General features: G+C 37.5%; 2 protein-coding genes across 3 annotated transcripts; both read left to right on the top strand.

Annotated features, from left to right (window-relative positions):
* Positions 1-819: 819 nt before the first annotated feature.
* LOC140786924 (probable glycosyltransferase 7) lies at positions 820-2,468 on the top strand. The gene has a single exon (XM_073135640.1). The coding sequence runs from the start codon at positions 957-959 to the stop codon at positions 2,352-2,354; it is 1,398 nt and encodes a 465-aa protein (XP_072991741.1). The 5' UTR covers positions 820-956; the 3' UTR covers positions 2,355-2,468.
* Positions 2,469-15,395: 12,927 nt separating this feature from the next.
* LOC140786271 (cyclin-D2-1-like) lies at positions 15,396-17,456 on the top strand. Of its 2 annotated transcripts, none has more exons than XM_073134571.1 (5): positions 15,396-16,023; positions 16,123-16,209; positions 16,299-16,581; positions 16,668-16,801; positions 17,034-17,456. In XM_073134571.1, exons 1-5 carry the CDS (start codon positions 15,772-15,774, stop codon positions 17,301-17,303), a joined length of 1,026 nt encoding a protein of 341 aa, XP_072990672.1. In that variant the 5' UTR covers positions 15,396-15,771; the 3' UTR covers positions 17,304-17,456. The 2 variants fall into 2 exon arrangements, with proteins under 2 accessions (XP_072990672.1, XP_072990673.1); XM_073134572.1 differs by having other exon boundaries at positions 15,452-16,023; positions 17,037-17,456.
* The last annotated feature ends 4,484 nt before the right edge of the window (positions 17,457-21,940 follow it).

A 21,940-nucleotide genomic window follows, 5' to 3' on the forward strand; every position in this document is an offset into this window, starting at 1 on the left:
GCTTTTATTATTGCTTACAACTTATGTATATTTATTGGTACATTTTTTTAATATATTGAAAATATCTTGGGTTAAGTTTATCCTAACAGTAGTTAATAGAATAAAGAATATTTATTATGTTTTGAAAATTAAAATTAAAATGCCTAAAACACCCCCTAGTTCTACTTTAAATTTATTCTCTATTTATTTTTGTCTTATCTTAAATAATTTAATTAAAAAATATTATGGTTATTTTGTATTTATAGTTATCTTAACTCATCTATACAATAACAGATGATATAATAAAATTAATGACAGAGTATTTAGAGGAAAAATTTAAGAAAAATGTAACGGTTGAATAGCAAATATCTATATAGTAGGGTGTGAACGATAATAAAAATAAAAGATACAATCAAGGTTGTAATCAAGTGGAGCTTGATTAGGGCCGAGCACATCAAGAAAACTAATTTCACCTAATTATAGAATCAAATTTAAATTGAAATAATTTCAATATATGTCTATTTAGAGCTAATTTTGAGTTGATCCTAAACAGGTCGATCAACAAGCAATTTCAAATCTGGATCAATTCAAGCCTATATCGAACTTGATCAAACTCTATTTAGACTTGAATCAAAGTTAAAATAAGGTCTCATCCAAACGGTGAATATATAAGAACTAATATGACAAATAATATAAGCCTTTAGATCTTGATTTAAATGTTCATATTAGTCATGTATATTATATATTATATAATATAAATTATTATTTTTGAGTCTTATCGAGCGATATATATATATATAATTCCCTTCCCATCTTTCTCTCTTGTCATTCACACTCAAAACTCGAGAGTGTGTACGAGAGAGAAAAGAGGGAGGCAAAAGAAGCCATAACCAGGTGGCGTAACACCTTTGACTTGATCCCCCCTAAAGGCTAAAGGCCAAACTCTCTTTCTCTTAGTTTTCTCCCATAACATAACAATGCCTCCTTCCCATCCTCCCTCTCCTCCTCCTCCCAAGAGCAGCACAAACCCAACAACCTCCCCCATGGCGCGCTCCCCCAAACCCTCCTTACTCTCCGACGCCATTGTCTTCGCCACCGGCGCCTTCGTCGCCCTCCTCCTCTTCCTCTCCTTTTCCTCCTTCCTCTCCCCCGCCACCTTAACTCCCCCGGCCACCCTCCTCTCCTCTCCCCAATCCCAATCCCAATCCCAATCCCAATCCCAATCCCAATCCCAATCCCACCTCCTCCTCGACGTCGACCTCGATCCACCAACCCAATCCTTCTACGACGACCCCTCCCTCTCCTACTCCATCGACCACCCCATCTCCAACTGGGACGAGAAGCGCCTCCAATGGCTCAACCTCCACCCCTTCTCCTCGAGCACACACGAGCGCGTCCTCATGGTCTCCGGCTCCCAGCCCGCACCATGCAAGAATCCGGTCGGCGACCACCTCCTCCTCCGCTTCCTCAAGAACAAGCTCGATTACTCCCGCCTCCACAACCTCGACCTCTTCTACAACACCGCCCTGCTCCACCCCTCCATGCCCACCTTCTGGGCCAAGATCCCCATCCTCCGCGCCGCCATGCTCGCCCACCCGGAAGCCGACTGGATATGGTGGGTCGACTCCGACGCCGCCTTCACCGACATGGACTTCTCCCTCCCCCTCCACCGCTACAAATCCCACAACCTCGTCGTCCACGGCTGGCCCGAACTCGTCTACGAGGCCAAGTCTTGGGTCAGCCTCAACGCCGGGGTCTTCCTCATCCGCAACTGCCAATGGTCGCTCGACTTCATGGACACCTGGGCCGCCATGGGCCCCAATTCCCCGAACTACGATTCCTGGGGGAAAACGCTCAAATCCACCTTCAAGGATAAAGTCTTCCCTGAATCCGACGACCAATCCGCGCTTGTCTACCTCCTCCTCACCGGGAAGGATAAGTGGGCGGATAAGATTTATCTCGAGAATAATTACTACTTCGAGGGGTACTGGGTCGAGATCGTGGGCCGCCTCGATAACATAACGGCCCGCTACGAGCAAATGGAGAGGACGGCCCCGAAAGATCTCCGCCGGAGACACGCGGAGAAGGTCACAGCCAAGTACGCGGAGGCGAGGAACGAGAGGCTGGCGGAGGAGGGGATGGCGGTAAGCGGACCGGCGGGGTGGAGGAGACCGTTCGTGACGCACTTCACCGGGTGCCAGCCGTGCAGTGGGGACCACAACAAGATGTACTCCGGCGAGAATTGCTACGAGGGGATGACGCGCGCTTTAGACTTGGCGGACGATCAGGTCCTCCGCGCGTACGGCTTCAGGCACCACCGCTTGGGGAGCTCCGACGTCACGCCGCTGCCGTTCGATTTCCCCGCCGCACACTGATCCAACGGTACTGGGTGATTAATCTACTTTATTAGTACCAAAAATAAAAAAAAGTAACGTGTTGTTCTTTTGAGGGTAATATTGGAATAGATATTATATACATTTTGAAGCAAAGCAAAAGTATAGCAACTCTTCTTTGCATGCAGAGGAGCCCCTGGCTCTCTTCGTCTTTTAATGAACGAGTGTAAAGTTAGAACAGGATACAGCTGACACGTTGCTTGATCACATTGTTTAAGAAAACGTAAGTGGTGTGTTGACACGTGGGAGATGGTTGACTGAGGTAGGGCTCCAGGAGGAGGGAGGCTTAGATTTGGGTAGTGATAGTGATAGAGATAGTGATAGTGATAGGGAGATGGAGTTGAAATAGAGTGGCCCAGCTGTTGTGCTATTCGTCTCAATGCCATCTTCAAATAGTTAGATCATTAAGTTTGATGGAGTGGCATCTTTTTGCGTTTCTCTATAAATGATTAGCATATTAATTAAATATAGGGTCTCATTAAAGCTGAGGAGATGTAGATCATAGTAAACTCCTGCTTGCTTTTGGGGCTGGGAAGTGGGAAATACCCAAGTGTGAGTTTGTTTTGTTTGGGGATATAGAAAGTGGGATTGGATTAGTATCTTTTTACATTTGATACGAAAACAATAGATGGACCATCCTGGGATGGGATGATGGATAAGAGTCTTATTACTAGAATAAACAAACTAACTATCTTAATTACTTAAAAGTTTATATTTACAGCTCTAAACATTAGAAACTTTATTTATTCTTGTTAGTTTTTGTTTATGCGTTTACATTTTCACAATAACTATAGAAGCAAAGTCTCTGTACAAAACTTTAAAAAATAGCTAGCTTCAGAAAACAAGGGCTACAAACAGTAATAATATGGACTTCCTCTTTATTTATACTTAGTCGATATCAAGATATATAAACTATGGAATGCATAAAAGGAAGCCTCTTCCCTTGCGCATGAAGTAAAAGAGCTGCATTTATACAATGACCTTTGTAGAAACTTTCTCAATTCTAGTCCAAGTGAAACATAATTTGATACAAGTATTGAAACTTTTTATTATTATTTTTTGTTTCTTCTAATATATGATTAAAATCTTATATGTGATATTTAACAGTCTTCTCCTTCACATGTACTCCACTAGAGTTATTAAATCTTTCGTACTAAGCCGCTTTAGAGTAGTCCAAGATCGTCGAAACATTGATTTTGATACTAATTGTAATTAAGAGGATAAAAAGGACTCTTCATCTAAGTGGGTTTCATACTTAAAAATCTAACACAAAAAATTAAAGCTATTAATTAGAAGATCCAAGAGGCTATGCATGTGAACTCTTATCGTTTTTTCTTTCTTTTGAAATGTCACTCTCAACAAATAATATTCAGACAAATTTATTATTAATTTGATACATGGTTGAATGAATTCCATCTTGGTAAAACCAAAATAGATTAGTATTATTTCCTAATTATAATATAAAATCCATCAAATTAATCCAACTTCTGGAGCTTAGTGGTATCATCCATTGTCTGACATGATTGTTTAATTACATTAAAAAGATTTTAATTTTACCCACATAGTCTGCTGAATTATTACATGTAACAAATAGTAATGAAATAAAACAACATTCCTAATGGCTAATGCTGCTAGTGGAGACCTTTTTTTCTTTCCTTATATTTGTCTTACAAGTCAAGCAAATGTAATTGGGAAGAGTGCTTTAGGTCTCACACAATAAGTGACAGCTTATTATGCTAGTACTCTATCATGAGCTTAGTAATTAACAGTGCTTTTGTGTTACTAATTATATTCTTCATTCCACTAAGAGTGTCAATTTATATATTTTTCCCTTTTATTAGATTCTTGTTAGTAGTTGGTTGGCATCTGAAATCGAGTAATTTCATCATGATATTTGAAAGTGATAACTTATAGTTGAAGTAGATCATAAATTCATTAAAAACATAGGTTGTCAAATCTAACATACAAGTATATTAAACAAGCAAAGAAAAAACTTAGCATTTTGAAGTACATATGGACCAATCTTTTCAGATGGGCTCTCTTTCTTTTTGTCTGCTTGATAGTTAAAAGTGACAAATTGGCTATCCTAATTTTGAACTTTCCAGTTAAGTTGCCTCTACTGATGAAAAAGTACAAATCTAGTTTTTTTGTATCACTATTTTCATCATATTTCAAGGTATATGAATATAACGAATATTGATTTGGATACTCCACTCAAATTCGAATATCAAAACAGATATTAAAAAAAATATAATCTCATCTAAGGATATGAGAATAGTATACGAAAATCTCAACCTTTGATCTTCTAAGGGAGTGAGATCTTTTCTTTTGCATGTCAAATTGCCCATTTTGAGCCGAAATCCGGCCCAAGCCACCATATATGGCTCTAAAAGTAACAAAAGCTCGATCAAATCTGACACGAACTCGATTTGGGTCGGAGTTTCTTATTTTGAGCCTAATGTAAGTAGTCTGGTGTAAGGCAGGGTTGGCCATGATATATCCATTCAATCAGTTTGTCTAAAATGTAAATGACTAATTTGTGTCTTTAGTACTAAACCTAACACAGTGTAACTTATGATAAGTTTTTATAGTATATCAGATTATATTTATAGTAAACATATTTTTGTAAATTATTATAAATTAAGTTAAATTATTTTTTTTCACCAAGAATTATGAAAATACAACAATTGTAAAATAAAATTATAATTTATATTTAAAATAATAATAATAATAATAATAATAATAAATATCTATTAACATTAAATTATAAAAGCATAATAATAATATACATTCAATCATTTTAGCTCTTTTCCTTCTATCACAACTAGGGGTGTAAATGAGCCGAGCGCACCGATGCGTGTAAATTATAAAAGCATAATAATATACATTCAATCATTTAAGATGAGTTAGGTCGAAAATGATTAGAATTTAGCTCGGCTCCACTCGAGCTTGAGACGAGCCTAATAATATAGGCTCAGCTCGGCTAGATAAAACATTATCGAGCTAGCTTGACTCAGGTGAGTTAGCTCAGTTTCCATATCATCCTATTTGAGATTAAAGTGCATTACCAACTATGATATAACATATTATTATTATTATTATTATTATTATTATTATTATTATTATTATTATTATTATTATTATTTATTATTATTATATGTCAAACTACTTCGATCCGAGGTCCAGCTCGATTCTTTGGCTCTGCGTAGGCTTGATTTGGCTTGGTCCAGCTCGATTCAGCTCGATTTGAATGAGGCTTGATGATATGCTCATTTTAGGCTTGAACTTGGCTTGATCTTGGTCTGACCTGGCTCGGGCTCAGCTCAAATTGAGCCGAGACTGAGCCCAATTCTAAGCCTCGAAATTAATTTTGAGTTGAGCCTGAGCCGGAGCGAGCTCGCTCAAGCTCGGCTTATTTGGCCATCCACACTTGCTCAATAATCCTAGCAGCCTTCGAGGCAAGGTAGTCCCCATCAATAGAATCGCTTACTAGTAGCCCGGTGAACATCATGACCGATCATCTGCCACTGCAAACTAGTAACTCTAGTTTTAAGCCCATAACAAAAGTCAGTATTGCTTATCGATATGACCATTTGAGCCGCGGCTCCACATTATCACACCACTATGCAAAAACTCATGAGCCATTATTCATGAACCCTCTTACCTTGTGTCATCGAGTACCGCTAAGTCTACGTCATCCTACTCTTATTCTCTAACTTAAACATCCTAAATGGGTTGACTCGTATCAATCAAAGAGTAAATCACCATCGCCAGACGAAATGTTTACATAAATTTTTGGAATCCACAAACTGAGACCTCATGCGTGTGTCCTACTATATAATACTATAAATATCTCCTACCCCTAACCCTAGCTAGGGAGGTGTCAAATACTGTCGAGACGTAGAAATCATTCCATTTAAGGTTGCGCATGTATGCAAATGGCATGATAAGGTGAACATAACTAGCATAACATAATTCTAAGCAACGATATTTAAGCATGTGGATGAATGCACATCATATTTAAATTAATAAAAAAATTATGTAAAGCAACATGTTAATCAAATAGGTTTTGCTATAATACATAGATTAGCATGTCATATATGCTTATGTTGTCATTCATCACATCAAGCCATAACCACTTGCCTAGATTCACTAAAATTCCTATCGATGAGTAGTCCCTACTTAATCACGGGTGGTTCCAAGGTGAGTGCTAGTCCCAATGTGCTCTAAGACAAAATCATTAGGTCAGCACCAAATTCCTAAATTTACAAGGTAGAGAAAGAGGGGATAATCAAGAATGCTGAAAATGTCTCTAAGGATGAGGAAAAAGAAAACTCAATTCAATCCCTACCTAGCCCAAGAATTAATGAAACAAAATCCCAAAAAGCTCGGCCTGACGAGCGGAGCTATACTAGCCCAAGACAGAGCTGGTCGGGCTAGGTCAAGCCCAGTCCACAGCCAAGGTGCTCGGCTGGTTCCAACCCAGCCCGAGCCCAAACGCACGGGCGTGCTCGAGTTGGGCACCGCTCAGCCTAAGCCCGGCATGTTCGAACTGGCTCCACCCAGCCCGAGCTCGGCAGTCCGCAGCTTAAATAAGCTGACACTACATCAGAGGGGAGGCACCATGCAACGCCGCCGCCCGGCATGGGCATGTGCACGCCCATGCGCCCACACGGCACACGCGCGGCGCAAGCGACAAGTCGGGCGGGGCCCGTCACGCACAGATACTCTCCTATGCACATATAATCATGACATCATCAAATAAAACCTGCTAACCTATCCACGATCATGTAATCCATCACTAGATAAATCATACTATTAACCAAATAAACCTGTTAATATATGAATATCCCAGACCACAATAATATACATTAGACCACTACATAATCTGGCAGGACCCACACAGGCCACAACAAACCATCAAGATACAACTAAAACAACTAATATAAGAGTACACTATTATTCGACCTATATTATACAATTTATCGTCTAATACAAAAGAGTACAAATATCAAATACTAGTACAACTCAAGTCCTATATAAATTATCATCTATATCATCTCGCATCTATAGCTCACCTCATCATCGCTCTAAAATATATTCTCAAGATATCTTAAATCGCTATCACGTACCTTATATCTGAGGGGGTTAGGATAGAAATAAAGAGAGTTATGAGCAAAAGGCTCAGTGAATAGACCTTACCCCGAATCAGTGATGCCAAATAGAGAGTAAATCATGTACTAAATAATATGAATCAAAAAGAGCATCATGCCATGAATGAGTATATGAATGTTCCTCGATAATACATAAATGAAAAATAGATAACATGTCATGTCATAACTTATAAAATATATAATCCTCGACAATGTATAAATAAATCTCTATGGCATACCATCATCATAACTCTCTCTCAAATATGACACATGATGCATGTCGACCATGACCATGCTATGATATCTCAAATATAACCATACCCTGCCATCCGTTAAGGGTATCAACATCCATCCAGACCGGGCACTCTTCTAGCTGATAGAAATCTTGTGAGGATAACTCGCTACATATGCCCTGACGAACGTCATGTGTCCGAATGTCTGTGGTGCACACAGACTAACGACCTCGGACGTAAGGCCAACAGGATCGCGACTATGTCGAGCGATCAATCATTCACCAAGCACGTCCTAACCCTCGCGCCCACTCGGGTATCCTTACGCTTTCTATCAACTATCTTAGCAATCACATTTCATGCTTTCATTCTAAATGATTCACATGCATATATCCAGTACGATAACGAGTCAATGTATAACAAAAATTTAGGTGGAATAAGAATCAAGAGAAAAATGATGCAATGTAAACTTCAACCATGTATCTAACACATGTATAATCCTACTAGTCTATCACATGCACACTCATACTAGAAATCACTCTAACACAAAGTCATAACAGTATAATCATCTCTAATCATCTCTATTTATCATCACCATACTCATATTCAAGATCAGCCTAATCAGGCACATGATAAAATATGCTCGACTGTAATCATCTCTAGATAAAGTCATATAATCATGCTGGAGGCCAAAACATGCATATACATAAGATATAATATATCCTTATTTGAGAAATACATCTAGGGGATAAGACTACTCACCACCACTGCAAATATCAAACAACCACTCGTTCACGTTGCTACGACAATGATCAAGCCTCGATAGCTAAGTCCATGGGATCCCGAATAGGGGGGTCAGAATCTGAAATTATTTAAGTAGTATGATGTTAGTCGTTTATCTGATTAAAATCCGTTCATGTAATATATGATAATTTAGAAGGTTTTAGAATTTCTACTTATCTTTATAACTAGCTAGATTTTTAATTACAGATAAAATAATTATATCTTGATTAATTAAAGATTACTTTATAAAATAATAAATAAATACATAAGCCTAGTATTTTATTTGTTACAAAAATAACAATATATAACAAATTAATAGAATTACTTAAAATGTATATCATAAGAATATTAGAATATAAATCTAATAATTATAATTTACAAATCTATATATTAATCTAGTATACATATAAGTAAATAAATAAATAAATAAATATAAGTATTACCTATATTTATGTGTAATAGTTTATAACCTAATTAATCATCAATAAACTTTAATTAACAGTAATCATAATGATGAATATGTATTATTATTAAAATAAATAATGTCTAAATCTATTTGTATTAATTAAGACAGAAATACCTAAATAAATAAATAATAAAATTAAAAGGATAATGGATCACTAGTACTAGTGATGGGCTTGGCCCAGCACTGGCCTGCTATAGTGCTGGGCCGAGCCGAGCACTGTTGTAGAAAAATAAAAAGAGAAGAAGCAGCTGAGGAAGAAGAAGAAGAAAAGGAGGAGGAAGAAGGAAGAAGAAGAAGAGAAGAGAAGAAGGGAAGAAAGAGGAGGGAGGTGTGGACCCGGGCCGGCGGGGAGGGCACCGACAGCTGGTGGCCAGCCAACTGCCGACCTCTCGCCAGTGGCTCGGCTCCGACGAGCCCGAGCCCAAAGTAAGAAAAAGAGAAAGAGAGAGAGATAGTGAGAGAGAGAGAGAGAGATGAGGCTCACCGTGTTAGTGGAGGTGGTGGCGGCGATGGTCGCAGGCTGATACCGGCAGAGGGAGAGAGAGAAAACAAGAGAGAGAGAAAGAGATCTTTAGAGGGAGAGAGAGAGAAGCGGTGGGGGGGTTTTTGGCGGCGGCGCTGGCGCCCACTATGGCCAACTGCGGCTGCGGCCACGCTAAGGGGTGCATGGCACCCCCACGCCATGCCCAGCTAGTTACACACCACCTCCCTCCCCCACTAACCACCATCCTTATGAGGAGGGGAGAACCTAACGTCGCAGCCAACCGCCGCCGCACCACCAAGACGGAGGGAGGGTGAAGACGGAGGGAGGGTGAAGACGCAGTGCTCAAAGCATCATGCCGTCACCGCTTAGAAAAGAAAGTATGATGGGGGACTCACCGACGACAACGACGAGGACTTCGTTGGCCCTACTACGGTAGCGACAATTACAATGACGATCAGATGGAAGAGGGAATAGTGGAAGGAGAAGAAAGATGTGCGGAGTGAACCTCACGGAGGGAAAGAAATAAGGGGGTGGAGAGAGAGAGAGCAGAGGGCGGCGGTCCTCTGCGAATGTCGACGGTGACATGCGTAGGGGGCTAGGCCTGCCCTCCTCTACCCCCTTGGCTTGACAGAGACACTACTTTGTCAGGCCACGTAAGGCCAAGGGAGAAGGAAAGGGGGTGAGGGTGGGCATGAGCGAGGCACGTGCCTTGCCCTTCATTCTTTCTCTTTTTTTAGTGTTACACGAAAACTATTTCAAGCCAGAAAACCTAACTCAAACAAGTTAACTCTAGCTCAAGCTCTAAATTAGGTGAGGTCACTAGCTTTTTTGATAGCTCTAATTACAACTTGGGCCGAGATAAAAATTAGCCTTAAATTTATAAGGTTTGGAGGTAAACTAAACATCATCTTATCGCATTTATTATTATTATAATAATTATTATCCTTGTTACAATTAAATATCAAATTATAATTGGAATAAAATATTTCTTTGTTTTAAAACAAGTCTGTCGTTTTAGCTGGACTCTATTTTTTTTCAACCAAACAAATATATGAGAGGATTGAGCAGTGGTTGGAGATATGGATGATAGTAATGGATGTGATGTTCGGCCATATATAGTGCATGCAAGCATTGTCCCATCAATTAAAGTTCGAGCATGTAGATGATTGATGCAAACAGTGGCATGTTGGCCTTACGGCTGTCTCTTTTTTATAAGGAAGACAAGAACAAAAGCAAACGGCCCTTCAAACTTATTCCAAGCTTAGGCTGCTACAGTAATGTTCACCTATTTGTGTAGTTCAATGCATGTTCATAAATAAAAGTTGCTGGCTGACATCTTTGATGTATTATTATTATGAGTCCAAGGAGCAATATTATGATATCATGGAGGATGTCTCCACCAAAGAAGGATCAAAGAAGCTCACCCACCTGCCCACTTTGTTCTTTGTTTTTTTTCTTCCTTTTCACTTTCTTTGTTTGATAGGGCTAGCCCAGTGCATAAGGATGATTTTGGTTTGTGAAAATATGAACTCTACTTGTTTGATCATTTTGAGAGCACTAGCTTCTCTTAGAATGTAAATGTATAAGAATAATAGAATCATTTATTTTTTAATAGGTTAAATTTTTTAAATAGTTAATGAGTTGATACGGTGTCGAAACGAAGGATATGAGTTAAAATCAAGTTGCTAGATCTACTGGCCATTTAAATTATAAAACAATAGTAAAAATATAGTTTATATTTATGTGGTTAGATTTAAATTCAAAGTGTATACATGAACTTTTATTTTTATCATTAAACCTCCTTGTAGTTCTAATTTGTTTTCATCTGTCTGATAAATGTTAATTCTAATACGAAAATCTGAAAGACCATTTTTGTTTTACAATACCTAATTGGAAAAATAATATGTATTGTGAAAACCATATTCTCTTATGCATCTTTCATCTCAATTCTTCTCACTTTTATATTTAGATGGTTCAAATATTATAAAAACAATAATATAAAAAGTAAAATAGTCAAATATTTATGTTCCAATAATAATTATATTTTGCCATTAATCTAGGGTAGAAAAATTAACAATTGTATAAATATTAGAACTATAAAGGAGTTAGGTGATACAAAAAATTTAAAAACACTTTAAATTTTAACCAGACTACAAGAAGATAAAATGCATTCTCTCCTTTAAAGAAAATAAATTTTCTGAAGTGTTAGTAACGAAGGCCTATAAGCTTCAAATAACTCACTGTAAGTTATATATATATATATATATATAGAAGTTGTGGCATTTGTTGCTAAAACTTTTTGATACTTATGTTAAAGATAGGATTGACCTCATTTAAGCATTTCCCTGTGCACCACATCATGTCTAGAAAAAATGTCAGTCTTCTCTATGGATTACTGTAATTTGACTCCCAATATGAGAGTAGATAGTAGAGATCCATTTGAGTCCAAAAATCCAATTGACATAATTGTGAAAAAGAATCTGGATTGATTGTGGACTATATACCAACCACATTATTGAAGATATTTTGACAATCAAAACGCATTTCATATTTATAAGGAAGTAAACCTGCTATTGATTGGTTAGCAAAGACTGCTTGTATTATGAATACAAGCAATTTCTTTCTCGGTGTAATTCTCAGCCCCTCCGATCTAACCATCATCCTCTCTCATGACAGTCTGTATGTCTTATAGAAAGAGTTTTTTTGATAGCCTCTCGGCTATCTTCTTCCATTAGAAAAAGAAAAAGAAAAAAGAAAGAGTTGTTCAAGTTTGTATTAAAAAAAGTTCATATTAGGAGACATTTCTATCAATAATATATGAAGAATTTTCTGATGCTATTCCTCTACAGTACTCCAATGGCAGCCCTTTTAAAACAACCATGTGATTTCTCAGTATCACCTTACATCACTACCTCTCTCTTTTTTTTTCTCTTCTTTTTTCTAGATTTATAATCGGTGGAAATTTCAAATTTTGAGTACAATTAATCTCTTTACAGTTTAGAATGACAATGCCAATTTATTCAATAAACTTCAGTATCTAATGATAATATGTGAACAACTCAAAGTGTTTTCTTTTTCATAGATAACGAGTCTATAAACTGATCATTAGCCAATACTGCTTAAAAAACAGAGTCACAATAGGTTCAAATTATACTTCTATGATACTGTAGTAGAAAAATCTATACATCAAATATTATCATACTCTACTGACAATGCTTGAACAACCAATTGAATAAGGTGCATGGAAAATAATTCTAGATGGGATTCAGATGATTAGAAAATAATAGAATTGAAATGAAATCCAACATAATTTTGTTGTTTGGAATGAGATATTATTATTTTTAGTTATGTTCATTTTCTCTATTTTTCCTTTAGCATCAATAAGGATGTAAGAAATATGAATTAATTTTGGAATTTAGAGAAGTTATGCTCTACTTAAACGAGGTAAAAAAAAGTAAATACACTTGGATGATCGGTTAGTGAGCTTTGATATCCAACACTTGAAAAAAGAAAAAATTTCTAACTTGAGGAAAACGATAATATGAAAGTAGGTAAATTTATAGAAAATTTAAATAGTTATTACACTCACTATTAATTTCTCTTGTCCAATCTTTTGTTTATCTAATAGCTAATCTATTTTCTTGCTAGTATATCGTTACTCTAGCCTTTTTAAACAAAATTTTAAAATGTTATATATAAATAAATAATATATATAATGCATCATTGGGAGAAAAAAATGATTTAAAGATTATTTTCAACGTGTTTACAAACACAATAAGTCCAGCCCCCTCTCTTTTTCTCTTTCTCTCTCTAATCTTTATAAATAATTGAATAGTGTTTAACAAAAACACTTCACAATATAATGAGAACCAAACAATGTTTATAGATCCTTAAATGTAATATCTATAAAACCATATATTTTCTAATACAAATGCACCCAAAGATACATAGAATAAACATCCCCTAAAATATCATCAATTACCATCCTTTGAAGTGTAATCTATACACAAAAAAAAAAAACTATTTATAAAGTGTACAATTTGACAACATTTTAGGCTATATTTGCCAACCCTCACAATTGAGTCTTTCTTTTATCATTCTAGATTTACATATAAAATATTATACTCCAATAAATGAGTTACAAATTTATTTACATGATTATGTGACTTTTAATCTACTTAGGTGCAACGTCTCAATAAGGATTGCTAATTTGACCATCAATTATTACATAGAAAATTATAGGGTTCCTATTGAAATCCATTCAACAATTTTTATGTATAAATGTTTTTTTTCTACCCAAGTGTATGTAAAATTGCTCATAGTGAAAGTAATTTATGTTAAATAAAAATACGAATATATATATATATATATATATATATATATATATATATATGTATGTATTACCTCTTTTAATTATATCTAGAAACCATGGACAGAAGGCAAATGACAAACTTAAAACCAATTAGAGTATAAATACAAAAGAAAAGGAAGAGAAAAATACCCACGGCTTCCCTGCTTTCATGTTTTACAAGCTACGACAAGAATCATATGACTACCCTACCTCAGTAGTATTAAGAGGGATTAATTATATTTTGACTCTATCAACTATCTTCCTATACTCGATTTAATTTATTTTAAATATATATATATATATACTGAATTATCTAATTATATGAACAAAAGTTGCCTACTTTCTTTTAGAAATGAATTTTAGAAAAATTAGGGAAGATTAATTTAGATTTTTGAAAATTTGAGGAAGATAGAATTCCTAATTTGAATTATTCTGAGGATATGGAAAGTAAAATTACCAAGTCATAAGTCAAAAATTAAATCTAATTTGGTTTAGATTACCGAATCATATCAGGTTTAAGAAAATTGAATAAGAATCAAATTTAAAAACTTAAACCGAGTAGGAGATGAAAATTTGATTGAACTAATTACTCTAGCAATAAAAATTGAACTTAAATTAGTAATAAAAATCTGAGTAAGAGTAGAAAACGAAAAAAAAACATCAGGACTAAGAATAGAAAACTTAAACACAACAAATACATAACCATAATTTTTGTAAACTGAAGAATCTCTCAATGCATCAAGAGAAAATGTAATAGATCCACCATCAATCTATATCATATCATTCATTAAAACTTTAGATAGTCTATCGTGTCTAAGTTTTGAAGTATGTGTCTCTCGCTTAAAGTCTACCTAGATTAATTATTTTATAAAAGAAATTGCCTCTACAAAGCTCTTCATGGGTCAATATTGATTGTCAATGTACATGACTTGTTTCAACTCCTCCAATGCTTTTAGATATTCTTTTTATTAAAATACAAGCACTTGAACATACGTAGATTTTTATCCTCACAATATATAGAAAATGTGCTCCGTGAATAATCCTAAAACTTTTAGATGATTTATTTAACTTTCTTAAGTTTTCACTAGATGGAGATGGAGCCTCCTAACATTTGGTTCAACTCTTTTTTAAAGTCCTACAAAATGTAGATGATGTTTAAAGAAGTTGTAGGACTTTAAGCGAGAGAAAACCAAAATTTAGGAGCTTCACGAACCCCACCAGCTTTTTTTGACAGCTCTATAACTCTCTATCTCAAGAATAAAATAGTAATTAAAAAAAATATAAAAATATTAGATGGAAGGAAAATAAAAAAAAGAAGAAGAGAAAAGTATATGTGTGACAAAGTAGTAGTTGTTTACTTACCGTACCAATATAAAAATACTTATATTAGGATAAATCAATTATTATTCCATATAAAGTGATCCGAGGGCTAAACCTTTTATGCCAGTTAAGTGCCACGAAAGAAAATTCAAATAAGCAAATGCAATTTTGGTTCATAATAGTGTCGAAAAGTATGTAAAAATTACATTAAATACAAATTTCCCTGCGAGAGAAAAAAAGTAAATAAAAGAGAGTAGAGTATACGTAGCTGAAGCGAAACGTCCTTCCCCTCGGCGCACGCGAAACATATCCCATCTCCTTGCAGTCAAAAGATCTCTCACCACACTTCTCCCCTTTTCAGCAAACAAACAAACATAGAAGAAGTAAGAGAGAGAGAGAGAGAGAGAGAGAGAGAGAGAGAGAGAGAGAGAACTAAACGATACCTTTCTCTCATCCCTTCTTCTCCTCCTTCCATGCCCAAACGGGCCAAACCTATTGCCGCCGCCGCTCGCTTCCCCCCACCCACCACCAGCCACGGAAACTCCACCGCCAACCATGCGTCTTCTCCGTCTCCCCTGAGCCCCGTTTACCCTCCGTTCCCCACTTCTCCCCATGGCCGTCACACCCGACCTCCTCCACTCTGCCTCGTCTAGCCTCCTCTGCCCCGAGGACGCCGACGACGTGGCGTCGTGGGGCGTCGACTGCGCCACCTCGGACGAGTGGACCTTACCGCTACCCGACCCAGGCGGCAGACAGGTGCCCGATCTCCTCGCGGCAGAGGCTGAGCACGTGACGCACACGGGCTTCCCGGCACTCGAAGGTGCTACTACCTCTCGTCAGGACGCCGTCTACTGGATCCTTAAGGTACCCCCTATTCCTATCTCAAAATAAGATTTTTTTTTTATTTTAAACCCACCACTTTTTTCTATCTTCTTAATTAATAAATCATTAACTAACCCTCAGGTGAACGAGTTCTACGGTTTCCGGCCGGTGACAGCGTGGCTCTCCGTCAACTACCTCGACCGGTTTCTCTCTACGAACGGTCTCCCGGTAAGCATTACCTTAACTTCGCTATTTGCTAATCAACCCCTGGATTTTCCTTAAATTAACCCAAGAGAGAAAATTTCCCTCAAACGTAGGCGGGGAGGTGGGCGATGCAGCTCGTGGCGGTGGCGTGCTTGTCGGTGGCGGCGAAGATGGAGGAGACGCACGTGCCGCTCCTTCTCGATCTCCAGATCCTCGAGCCCGAGTTCGTGTTCGACCCCCGCACGGTGCGCCGCATGGAGCTCCTCCTCATGTCGGCGCTCGGGTGGCGCATGCTAGTCGTCACCCCCTTCGACTTCCTTCCCCATTTCGTCCCGGAAGCACGTGCCCAAGTTCTCCTCCCACGTGCCGCTCAGCTCATCCTCGGAACGCGTCGCGGTAACGTACACTCTCGTGTTTCAGAAGATAACCTGTTTTTAAAAATAAAATGTAGCTTAATTTTTCTTTTTTTAATTTTATGGCAGTCGTCGATTTCTTGGGGTACAGGCCCTCTGTTATTGCGGCCGCGGGGGTACTCTGCTCGGCGAATGAGATCGCCGATTACGTGGCCGAGGGATTCGACGCGTCACTGTTGTGCTTCGACAAGTGGGTTGACAAGGTAAACTCGTTTAGTACTCGATTATTTGTTAATGTTCACCTTTTATTATTAAAGAATTCGAATAAAGCTCTCTTTAACTCTCCCGGTCATCCACCGGGGGAGGGGGGGTGTGACGGACATGCACAATGGGGTTGGAGAGTCAAATCCTAGCAGTAATTTCCTTTGGCGGTAGTGGTTTAAATATACTACCTTTAATTATTTGTTTAACACTTTCCTACTTGCCCTCGAGAAGCAGGACGCGGTAACCAGATGTCGCCAGCTAATGGAGGAATATTTAACCGACGCGTGTCCTTCATCCCGACTACCGAAACCACGCCATGAGCCGCCGAGCCCGGTCGGCGTTCTGGATGCCGCCGCTTGCGGGAGCTGCGACACCCACAGGTCCGGCGCCGCGCCGCTTGTCGCTGAGTCAGCCGGTGCCGAGCAGCCGCCTCTCAAGCGCCAGCGGTGTACAGCCAGTATAGATACGGCGGGCGACGGCGGTAAGCCTAAAAAACCTTAATGGTATGACTAAGGAACCTTTCTTTCACCTCCTTGGTATAAATTAAGACTTCGGTTTGGTCCTCCGGAACTATGGAATCCTATTTTTGTTACGTTGTCTCTATTTGTAATAATTCATTAATAGAGGGATTAAGATAGTAATCTTGTTACTTAATCATGCTTACACTTATTCCCAACTTTATTCCAAACACCATGTGCACTTCCGTCATTTCCCAATGCGGGGGGTATAATGGTAAATGCGTCTCCAAAATCTTTTGGTTTCCTAATTCCCGGTAGAATCCCAACAAAGGACGAGGACGAGCTTTAATACCTGGACAAATCGAGGTGGGACACGTAGACCTAGGTGGTCCCCGCGACCTTTCTATCCGCGCACTGCGCCAGCGCGGGAGAATGCGTCTCTCGAGATTGATGATATATTCACACACCCTTTACTACGCCGGGCTTGGGGTTATTCATATGGGCATATGGCCGGCCTGGGAAAAGGACAGGAGCGCGATTTTGATAAAGCGGGGTGAGAATATCTGTGACAGGTGGTTTTGGTCCTGTTGACCTCGATAAGAGATCTCATCCGACCGTTGAATAAACCGACCCATTAGGAGCCCCTGTATGGTCAACGGCATCCGACCGTCTGATCCAGGTCCAACGGTGATATCAAATTGCACAACACACCTCTTAACGCCGGATCGACGGCTGTTGATCTATTTAGCTTCGATAGAATGACGTCGCGGTGACGCCTGCGCGTCGCAATGCGGAGCGGGGGTGGGGGGAAGGGTGGTGGACAATGGGAGCCAGCGGGACAAGAGTTACAATGGCTGGATCTTCTCCAGGCGTAGGATCACGAGAAGGTCGTACAGATCCTCGAATGGAAAAGACGCGTGTCGTTTTCTTGCGTGTAACTTTTATGTCCAGTCACATCAAAGCCGAAAGTGCGGTCCGATTTGGATTCCAGTCGTCGTGGCCATCGACGTTGATGTTAATAATAAGCGGATATCGGAGTTGCAGATAGAGTGACAACTATCTTACAGGGAATAATGTCTTTGTTGAAATAGGAATAGTTGTTTCTTTAAATTTTTCTTTCTTTTTTTTTGGAGAGAGAGAGAGAGAGTGAGTGAGTGAGTGAGTTTAAACTATCTAATAATTTCTAATTAATCTTTTATAATATGTTTATGTGGTAGTGTGAATGACTCCACATTCTATTATGTTTTCATCCATACTGCATACAGTGTATTATAGAGAAGCACGCGGGGAAGCATCTTGACTGCTGTATGAAGTCTTTTATTAACGTACTTAACGCTTTGTGCTAGCAAAATCCAAGTTGGTAGAAAGTTAGGGGAGAACGACCGATGGACAAGAAGTGTGGGGCTAGAGTGATATGAGGGAAAACTATATATATATATATATATATTTATAATCCTACTAGTTAGAAGGGGTTCCATCCAAGGAACATTATTAGGTAGCAATCTGCAATAAATGCTACTTCTGTACTCATCACATCCCATGTTTGCTTTTTTTTTAGAAATTTGAATATAACACCTTAAATATGATTTATATCATATATTTTTACTATTTATAAATTAAGTTTTATAATTTAATAATAATATACAAAAAATATTCTGGGTTAAATTTGAACTAATTTTATTAAAATATTTTATAAAATAGAGATATTTTATTTTTAAAATGACTAAAATATCATTAGTATGACTTGTGTAATTTTCTTAAATTTAGTTAACTTAATTTAGAAATTTTATTAACTAACTGATCTAACGACGGGATGATTTCTGTACGTATTCGTTAAATAATAAAGCTCGATTTATAAATAATAAAAATATAGAGTATAAATTATAATTTTATTAAAATACAGTGACACCCTATGCAAATTTTCGTTTCTTTTCCATAAGAGATTTCTCTTCTCTAGAGTAAGAAAATTTATTATTATCCCTGCTATAGGTCTCAACTATTATTAATGCTAGCTTATCTTATTCTCTACAGTAGCACAATTACAAGACTAAAGTTATTTTAATAATTATATTTAAAAAAAATTCTCTTCTCTTTTGTTACCCATCTATCTCGTTCCAAAAACTATTTTATCCACTTTTCTCTACTTTTTTTCCACCTATCTTCTATCACTCCGTTTATCTCATTTTATTTAAAAGATATATTATATATATGTCAAATCAAAGATAAATCTACTATTAAAAATATTTGAGTTAATTCTCACTTCTTATTTATACTTTTTCTTATTATAGCTTTATATTACACTAAAGATAATTATTACATTACTATTCTAAATGAGAATAACTATTCTAGATTCTTTTGACTGACCGGCAATCACAGTGGGCCTTAAGTCCCTTTCTAAATATATATACATATATACTATACACTATATATCAGGAGTTAGCCAACTAGTCAGTGATCACTCCCAAGTCAGACGAGGAGACTAGAAGGTCAAGGGAAGAGTACCACTAAGTCCACAACCCCCGTTTCCTCATAACTCCACTAGATATAAGTATATAACCTAGAATGCAGTTGTGAATTGTGAGTTGTGAGTTGTGAGTCCTCGTCCTTAGCATCGCAGTACGTAGTAAATTACAACAAGGACATGCAAGAGAGGCAGTCAGTCTCCAGGCTGGAATTAGAGTGAAAAGTGGGCCTGAAACTCCTCAAAGTATACATGTGAAAGACTGGCAAGAGGCAGCGTTAACACAGTGATGGCTATTAAAGGTCTGGTCTTAGAAAGAAAAAAGCCCAAAGAAGTGACAAAACGCCATTAATATGAACCCTGTAGCCTAAGATCGCAAGTAAGCAAGCACGTGCCACAGCAAAAGTTTGCGTGTGTGTGTGTGTGACGAGGTCAAATATATCAAGATGCTTGATCCGGCATCGATCGACATGGCCAACCATCGCCGTACCTTCTCTTGGATCTCCAAGCTTGGCCACATTCGAGTTGGCCCCTAGCCATGTCGGACCACCACGTTGGCCGCGTCGGTCTTTCACGTGGCCCGATTGATAGTATTATTATTATTGTTATTATTATGTTTTTGAAAGAGATCTAAGGGCCATCTTTTGATGATGACTGCTGTTAGAATGCGAGCTTTAGAATACTTTGTATATATATATATATATATATATATATATATATATATATAACGTGAGCTATCTAAATTCATCTGAACACAGTCGGTACGTATAACTAGCATATTCATATGCGAGGGAGTTCATTCGTGCATAAACACATACCCATTCGAAAGAAAGAAAGAAAGAAAGAAAGAAAGAAAGGGATCTGATAAGAGAACTTTTTAGATATATATATATATGAAAAGTGAGACAGGAAGGTCCAGAGGCAGTTGGCTGTGCTGTTATCATGGAATGATTTGGGTAAACGAAGCTCATCATTAAAGGACAACTACATCCATCGCCTCAGCTTAACAACAATCAACATTATCCCCCCACCTCTCTCTCTCTCTCTCTCTCTCTCTCTCTCTCTCTCTCTCACTATATGACTAGAATTATCTATATTCAAGAGAGAGAGAGAGAGAGAGAGGAGCCCCACGTACTGCAGCAATTAATCTCACGGACTCGTGAACTCAATTCAATGATTCGATCTTCTCAAATCGCTGGTCCTACGAGCTCATCTGGGTTTGTACCAGCCCCACCGAATTATTGGACTGCCCCTTCTTCATCCTCTCTACCCTAATTCTTACGTTACCACAATTACAGTTATAGGCCTAAGTTTAATTCAAGCATATCGAACCAGAAGTTTCCGAGTTTAAATCTGATATTATATATGTTCGAAGGACTAATTACATAAATCCCTGAATCATCACATTATTTTACATAGCTCTCTTGAAATTTTTTTGAGACAAACCCTATGAACTATTGAAAATTTCTCAAACGCTGGGTTTTCACTGTCTTTTACATTTATAAGTTATCACCTATAAGTCATGTGAGTGGTTTATGACATGTTTACTTTTAGATTTTGGAGGGAAAGAAAGAGCAAAATTTTAATTTTGCCAAAATACTATTACCTTCTCGTGGTGGTATTTTAGTTTTTTTTTTTTTCATTTTTCTTTCCATCTAAAACATTATGGTGTGAGATACTTTAAATAATTTGGAAGGTTCCCATATTTGAATAGAGAGAATAGATTGAATGAGAAATATAAGAGAATAGAAAAGTAAAAATAATTTAAATGTCATTTTTTTCTCTCTTTTTTTCCACCTTTTTCTTTTAATTTTATTTTTATCCAAATGAGAAAAACACCCTCTTATTTTCTCTCCTCTCTTGTTCTCTCTAACCAAACCAGGTATAAATTTTCTCTAATTTTCTATTGAAAGACACTATTAAGTGGCAAGGGTCGCATGCTATTGATTTCTGAATTAATAAGAGAAGAGAGGAATGGGGAAAATAAATGCAACTAGTTTGAGTCAAACTACAGATATGAACTGTGTTGTTCTTTGTGGGCTTGAAGAGGAGAAATCCTCATGAGCTGGCTCATATGACTGTAGGGTTATTCCTGTTCTCAAGGGTATAGAGATTAATTACTCCTGTACTAAAAAATTTAATATAGATTGACTTCCTCCCATGAGTTAGTTTGAAAAGGTCTCAAGTTTTCTTTATTTATATGTGAAATTATATTTTAC

The sequence above is a fragment of the Typha latifolia genome, chromosome 4 (assembly GCF_019914945.1).
Source record: "Typha latifolia isolate L0001 chromosome 4, TyphaL0001v2, whole genome shotgun sequence".
NCBI classification, from domain to species: domain Eukaryota; kingdom Viridiplantae; phylum Streptophyta; class Magnoliopsida; order Poales; family Typhaceae; genus Typha; species Typha latifolia.